The sequence below is a fragment of the Oryzias melastigma genome, linkage group LG16 (genome assembly GCF_002922805.2).
Source record: "Oryzias melastigma strain HK-1 linkage group LG16, ASM292280v2, whole genome shotgun sequence".
Lineage (NCBI taxonomy): Eukaryota > Metazoa > Chordata > Actinopteri > Beloniformes > Adrianichthyidae > Oryzias > Oryzias melastigma.
Genome location: NC_050527.1, coordinates 27818577 through 27826398, shown reverse-complemented (window position 1 = coordinate 27826398; position 7822 = coordinate 27818577). Strand labels below are relative to the sequence as shown.

The following is a 7822-nucleotide window of genomic DNA, read 5'->3' as shown; positions in this document are numbered from 1 at the left end:
CTACATTTACCCCTACAAATGGAGAGATATGGAAAAATAGTGTCTTCAAATTTGGACATTTCTATCTATTGATGAAGTCATCAATAGTCGCCGGTCATCTACGATTGCTCGTGTCTGCCAGCACTCGGAAAGTACACAACAACATTGGTTTTATAACTTTAAAAACTCTCTCTAAAACAAAAAGCTGTTACTTATTTTAAATGTAGCACACTCATATAAAGAAAAGCGTTTGTCGGGGCGGAGGATACACCGTCACAATCCCTATGGCGCCCCCTTAAAAAAACATTTTGGACATCAATAAAGCTCCAAATCCTCTACAGGAGGGCTAGAGGAAGAGTTGGGATTTATTCATAGATACACTGTCAATATTTTCATGTAGCGACGACGCTAAAGACTTTGGACAGTAGCTCCTCCCACTCACGGCAGGAGTGTCAGGGTACAAACACATTTTGGGGGATACGGTATCTTTTTTTATTATTGTCTCGAGGAAAACAAGTATAACATCACAGTTCAGGAGACCTGAGCAGGCTGTCTGTCTCCTGGCGTATTGGCGAGCTCCGCTGAAATCTGGGAGGCTGGCTGCAGCCAGAGAACCGCCGCGGTGTGACGGAACAAAACGCTTGTATAAGATCAGTATTCTACCCGCTGATCGAGTCTCTGAAAATGTTGTGTGCCAAAATCTGAGTTCCTGATTGGCTGATGCGACGCAGCGACCTGTCAAACTTAAGATATTTACATTTTGGCTGCACCGCCCGATTTGTGCCCCGTCACTCAAACCGAGCTGCTGGCTGAGCTTTGCGGCGTGCCAGTTGCTCATATCGCGCCGCGGGGCTTCATCTCGTCTCAGGGCGCGTCTGTACCATTGACTAACATTGAAACTGGCCGCCTCTGCTGCGCGAATCGCGTTCGATGTGAATGCACACGTCCACACTCGGACTAGTTTTCTCATTTCTAACAGTCGTGTCAGAGCGTGCACGTGTCACATGCACAGCACTAACAGGATCCATGTTCAGTCTGCAGGATTTGGGGGGGGGGTTGAAAAACTGAATATTTGTATGACACGCCTGCGTCTCACTTCCTTCCCCCTTATGTGTTGTAGAAGTGTTCACTACGACCTGTCGCCCGCAGCGTACCCATAGGAAAAACCTTTCTACAGGTTCACTGAGCGGTCTATGGCCTTTATTTTGTATAGATTTGATCATTTTTCACCCGCTGGCGCCCGTATTCCCCTATAAGGGCAGGAAGATTTATTTTGTTTCCTTCTCACAGTTTTCACATTTCAAGAACATTTTTGATGTTCCATGGAGCAGCGTCCCCCCACCCATCCATGATATTAAAGGTTATCAAAGCAGAATCCGACAGCTGCTGGTTTTCCTCTGCGTTTGCGTGTCTTATTCTGAAAAGCATTCCCAAACTGATTCCTATTTATTTTATTCCAGCTCTCCCGGAGCGCCATCATGACGTCTGAAATAATCGAGTAACGAGCTAATCCTCCCGGTCTCGGGGGAGGGCGGAGCAACAGGCTCAGCCTCCTGCTCACGGCACAGCGCTGCCACCAGATGTTACCTTCCTGGCTTTCTGGCACCTCGCCGCACATTAGAAGTTACTGGATTTATTTAGCTGAGTTTATTTTTGAAGAAAGTGTTACAAATGGTATTTGACTCCACCGGATGACACTGAAGGATTTTGTCTGACCGCCAGCAGTGAGCGAAAACTGAAACAACAACACATCTGGCGCTCTCTCCCCCCTGAGATTGTTCACCAGATACGTTCACGTAACCATTTTTGGCAAAATAATTCCTCTCTTCTTACACTTCCTGTCAGAACTTCCAGAACTCCTTAACTCCAGAGATGGGACCGCTTCAACGCTAATAGACTTTGACAGATTGGGGAAACTTTTGTTGATTTGGTTTGATTAAAACACTTTAAAACGATCTACTGAAAAAATAACAGTCCTATAAGAAAGGTAGGACCCCTTTTGGGGAAAATCCTCAAGACTGATCATTTTGTAGGGCGTTCTAGTACAGTGTGGTGCATTTAAGGGCATCATAGTGCATTGTGGCGCGTTCAAGGGCGTCATAGTACAGTGTGGTGCATTCAAGGGCGTCGTAGTAGATTGTGGTGCATTTAAGGGCGTCGTGGTAGATTGTGGCGCGTTTTAGGACGCTGTGGGACAGTGCAGTGCATTTTGGGATGTCAAAGTACAGTGTGGCCCGTTTGTGTGTGTTGTAGTACAGTGCAGCATGTTTAGGGTGTCGTAGTACAATGCGCCGTGCTTTAGGGTGTCGTAGTACAATGCGCCGTGCTTTAGGGTGTTGTAGTACAGTGCAGCATGTTTAGGGCGTCGTAGTACAATGCGCCGTGCTTTAGGGTGTTGTAGTACAATGTGGCGTGTTTTAAGGCGTTGTAGGACAGTGCAGCACATTGCAGCTCTTGTTGATTTGGTTTGATTAAAACTCTTTAAAACGATCCTCCAAAACAATATCGGTCCTCTCAGAAGGGATTCGGTTTTTTAGGGGAAAATCCTCAAGAATGATGGTTTCGTTTCCTCCTGCTGATGCTTGACTGCATCTCCGACGGCTCTGGGAGCGGGGAGCTTTGGCTGTTGGGGTTTGGATTGAGTGTCAGAGAAATGCAAACCCGAGCTGACAGCCCGCTGCATCCTCAGGAGACTCTCGGCTTCCAGCTGCTGCCCTCAGCCAAGACCTCAGCTTGGAGAACACAAACTACCTCTGCACTTCGGATCCCAAATAGCTCGGAGAGGGTCAGTGAGGATCAGCGAGGAATCGCGGCTCCCATGTTGGTCGTTCTGGCTCCTTTTAGGGAATTCAAACTTCCGTCTCTTCATTTGTGGTCCAGCATCCATCTGGGATGACCGGGATGTCAGTCAGAGCCCGGCGAAGGCCGAGTCCATCTGCTGCCGCGCTCTGTACGTGCCAGGGCGCATGTGTTTTGGTTTGCTCTGCCAAGTAGACCTTTGTGGTTTGTGAGCCCTGGAAGTTCTCCTGGGATGACATCCTGACCGTCCTCCAAGCTGATTTAAGGCTGATGTTTTTGTTCCTGACCACAAGTCTCCTGCTTTCCTAGATGCTGTCGCAGCTCACCATCCTGGGAATGATCTGCTACATTCTGCTCACCCTCACCTCGCTGGGATTCATCATCGAGCAGAGGTGAGGTGGGCGGGGTCGCTTTCACAGCCGAGCTTTGCAGCCTCAGGTATGAGTTACCCGGCCGGAGCTTTTTACCGCGCAACAGAAATCGTACCTGGCCGGATTCTGTGGCATGCACCTATCACTTTCAACACGCACAAGTGTGAACTGCAAGCTCACACTTGAGCGTGTGGAAATCCACCCGCTGACGTGCACCAGCAGCTGTTACCGGCACGGACAGAGGATACTCTGAAGTTTTCCCAACAGCAGTTAACGAGAGCAGCAGCAAATATTACAGTTTTTCTTTTCAATTTGAGGCTTCACTCTCAAAGCAGACAATATTTGTTTGTGTTTAGCAAATAGAAAACATGATTTCCAACTAATTAAAGCCCAATTTAGATGGAGTAAAAGGAAAAGATACATTTGCCTGTAAAAATACATATTTATGATTTTTTTAAATTGAAATTATCCTCTTACATGTTTGTGCATAAAATGTACACACAGAATAACATACATTTGTGTGTATAAAATCAGTGTCTAGCTTAATGATACAGTAAAAACACCAGACCAAGTATTTTGTCGAGTTTCTAGTTTAGATATCTTATTACACTTATTAGACAACACTAACTTCCTATAACTCTTCAATTCGATGTAAAGACTTTTTAAGACAATAAATCTTCTTGTGTCATCTTGAAAACATCACTTTTCAAACAATATCTCCAATAAACTTTTACTTTACAATTTTACACTGAAGTTTTATTAGAGAAGTTCTTATTTTAAGGAAACTGAAAGGATTTAATTGGCATTAGGACAATAGCTGGAAAATAAGATTTATTTTAAATTTTTAGGACAAATATATCTTAAATCTGTAAACTCTTTAACAGTTAAACAAACCTAATTATGTATGAACTTAACTCATGAACTGTTATTGTAAAGTGTTACCAAAAGACTTCTGTCTACAAGATTCACCATTTTTAAAATGATTAAATTTCTTTATGATAGGATGTACCTGTATGTTCCACTCTCTGAGTATTGTAACAAAAATATGGTATTTTAAATATAATTCTATGAAGATTATGTATATATAACTTATAAACAGAGAATGGAAAATGTATCTATTAATAGACAAAAATATGTTCAAACGGCGTGAATTAACAAGCTGAAGTCAGAGTGAAAAATGTCCAAAGACACCTGGAAAAAGTGAAGTAAAACTACAACGTGAGCATAGCTGCAGATGTTGTTTTCCTGTGTCGACGTTTGAAACCTTTTGACCATCAAGATGTTTCTAAAGGAGACGAACACAAAACCTCAGAAAGAACAGAAGCTTTTTGCTCCTTCTGATGTTTTTTATTTGATCTGCAGGCCGAACTCTGGGTTCTTGGAGACTTTTCGGTGCTTCGTCATGATGATGATGCAGCGGTACAACTACCTGACCCCCCCACTGCCTTACCTCACGGTTCCTACGGAGGTAAGAGGAGTTCTAGATCCGCTTTACTCTGAGAACCAGAATCATTGCTGCTCTGATTTTTACATTTGTGCTTAAATATTTAATTAATTTTACTTTATTTTTGTACCTGTTAGGATTTTTAAGATTGTCCAAAACCATCACAATTTAACCCTTTAACACCAGAGCTTTACTTCCATTGTTGACTTTCTTTAAATTGCTGCAACTCTTCAACCGTTTATGCCCGGGGTGTCAAACTTAATCACAGAGGGGACCAAAATCCAAAGCACACCTTAGGTCGCAGGTCTGAAAACGCTGAAGCTGACAGCTAAAAACGCTGAAGCTGACAGCTAAAAATGCTGAAGCTGACAGCTAAAAATGCTGAAGCTGATAGCTAGCTAAAATATAAGCTAGTCGCCAAATTAGCCTTAAAAAACAAACAAAAAAAATTAAGTTATCCAAAACAGCTAACATGTAGCTGAAATATTAGCCGATAAAAGCCTAAAAAATCTTAGTAAATTCCAAAATAATCCAAAACTTAAAACTTTAAAACTTTAAAACTGTAACTTTTTAACATTATAATGAATATTAGAAATGCAGAAATATTATTCCAGAGTAAATCAACTTAAACCTTAAATAACTTTCAATATCCATAAAACTATAGTAATAAGATAACATGGGGCATTAATATCAAAAAACGATCTGGAGGGCCGGATAGGATTACCCGGAGGGCCGGATCCGGCCCCCGGGCCACATGTGCTCTACGATCTATTAATAGTTAATGAAGAATGACATGATTAGCATACCGCTGAGTAGACTAAAAACAAGCCATGACCCAGTTTATTAGGATTGTGAGGCTGCACTCCATGCACTCTGTCACTTCACAGCCTGAGCACAGAATTTTAGGCTAAAACGATTAAAGGTCTTCATATACATGACGTTTAGAGACTCTTTTTTATTGTATTATTGTTGACAGGTGAGGATCTGCTCACCTGCCTCCCCCGACAGCACTTTCCTGCTGAGACACATTTCAATAAAGAACCACCAAACCGTACCTGCACAAAGATGTTTCTACCCACAAATTTAGAATCTAAACGGCCCAATTTGAGAAGAAAACCCCCTATTTTGGCTACACTGGTGTTCGGCCAGGCAGCCGATGCACTGCATGATGGGATTTGTAGTTAATATTGTAAGTGATGGTCACAGACACATCGTGATTGGGCCTGCTTTCACATCTGGCAGTGCAAGGAATTGTGGGACACCATTCCCTTTGCCTGTCTGGGCGGATTGGGGCTTTAAGTCTAGGTTTTTGTCTGTGTTTTGTTGTCTTGCTGTTATTTATTTTATCCTGTTGTGTTTATTTCCTTTTGCACCATGAGTGAGAGTTTTCCATCTGAATACTTCCTCAATCATCGTGTCGTTACATGACGTTAACAGTGTGTGATGATGCAGGCCAAAAGTAACAATAATAAAATATGATCCGGCCTGCGTGCCGGACATAATTACATGGTGGGCCGAACACTTGACACAATTGGTGTAATTCTTGTGAATTCTGAAGTGGAGAAAATCAGATTTGTGCTGATATGCAACACTTTTATGAAGTTAGATAATGTTGGATTTTTGCAGTACTTTGATAAATATTTATAACATCATCCTTATAGCTGCCAGAATCAGTCGTCCTGCTCATAAAACCACTGTTGGCAGAGATTTAAGACAATTGAAATGATTTGTAATATTCTTATTTTATTCTTTACTGCACTTTTCCTGTATTTGCTTGGATTGATTTTAGAAAATGTAAAAGAGTACATGATATTGTTTGAATTGAGTCCAGAATCTCAGAAGCTTGGGGTGACAGTGGAGAGAAATGCCTCCGACACAAACATGTTTTAAAGTTTATAGTGAAAAACAATAAAGTTATTGTCTGTTCTTGACGCCGTCGGTCCCGCCGTGTGCAGCCCGGCTGTGATTGTGTGGTCCGTTTGGTGTGTGAAAGCCGTCTGAGCGGGGTGCTAAGTCCTGCCCTGCAGCTCTGTGATCTACCAGTCCAGATGCGGGCTCCAATTGACCATAAAATTGGCGTTCCTTTCTGGCTCTGGCGGCTCAACTGTAGATGGCGGCTGACCTCTCATTACTCGGCCTCCCTCACTTCCCACCACCTTTTTTTTCCCCCTCTTTCTGCGTCTTACCTTCTCTGAATGAGAGCAACACTTCTGGATCCAATTAGTCCTGTCCGACCCGATCAGATCTGCCTGGAAGATCTGAAATCGCCTCTTTTATGTCCACATCTGTTCTGCTCAGGTGTTAAAATGACAACTGGAGGCTTTCCCACCTTCACTTTCTCCATAAAACACAGAGGAAACAATTAGAATTTCTTTAAAAAAAAAAAAGAAAGAAAGCGGCGGTTCCTAGACGTTCCTGACACATTTTCAGGCTTTGAGATCAGCTAGACCACATCTGTCAAAGTCAAGGCCCGGGGGCCGGATTCGGCCCTCCAGATCATTTTATTTTATTGTTATTAATGACCCGATGTTATCTTGTGCTATTGTATAATTTTGACAAAATATATTTTTTTGGAGAGTAAAATATTGAAAGTTATTTAAGGTTTAAATTGATTTATTCTGGAATAATATTCCTGCCTTTTTATTATTCATAATTATATTAAAAAGTTAGTTTTAAAGTTTTGAAAATTAACATTCTGCAGCTTTTTGGACTATTTTGGCATTTAGTAAGATTTTATTTAGGTTATTTTGGAGTTTAGTTAATATTTCAGCTTCATGCTGTTTCAGCTAATGTAGGCTTTTTTCAGTTTTTAGGATATTTTGGAGTTTAGCTATTTTTTCAGCTACATGCTAGCTGTTAGGCTAACCTAAGTGTTTTTTGTTTTTTGGCTAATTTAGCAAATATTTTAGCTGGCTATCAGCTTCAGTGTTTTTAGCTATTAAATTAAGCATCTTCAGCAGCCAAATTCAGTTTACAGCATTCACACTAGCATTATCACAGGTAATGTTATATATCTAGGTCATAATCATTTTAAAAAGTTACAGTTTTAAAGTTTTAAAAGTGTCGTTTTAGAGTGTTCCATAAATGTTTATCCTGTTCGACCTCAGATGTGTTTTGGATTTTGGCCCCCTGTATGATTGAGTTTGACACTCCTGATCTAGAAGGTAAAAAGGGCGACCCCCCCACAAACCCAAAGCCTGTTATATACGGGTCTGATGCGTGAGGGGAA

General features: G+C 41.8%; 1 protein-coding gene across 1 annotated transcript in view; it reads left to right on the top strand.

Moving 5' to 3' along the window:
- The window catches only part of agmo (alkylglycerol monooxygenase), a 70502-nt gene that overhangs the window by 44190 nt on the left and 18490 nt on the right, over positions 1-7822 (top strand). Inside the window, exons 11-12 of the mRNA XM_024258605.2 lie at positions 3088-3170; positions 4512-4617. Of these exons, the coding sequence (XP_024114373.1) occupies positions 3088-3170; positions 4512-4617 (189 nt within the window). The remainder of the gene's footprint in view (positions 1-3087; positions 3171-4511; positions 4618-7822) is intronic.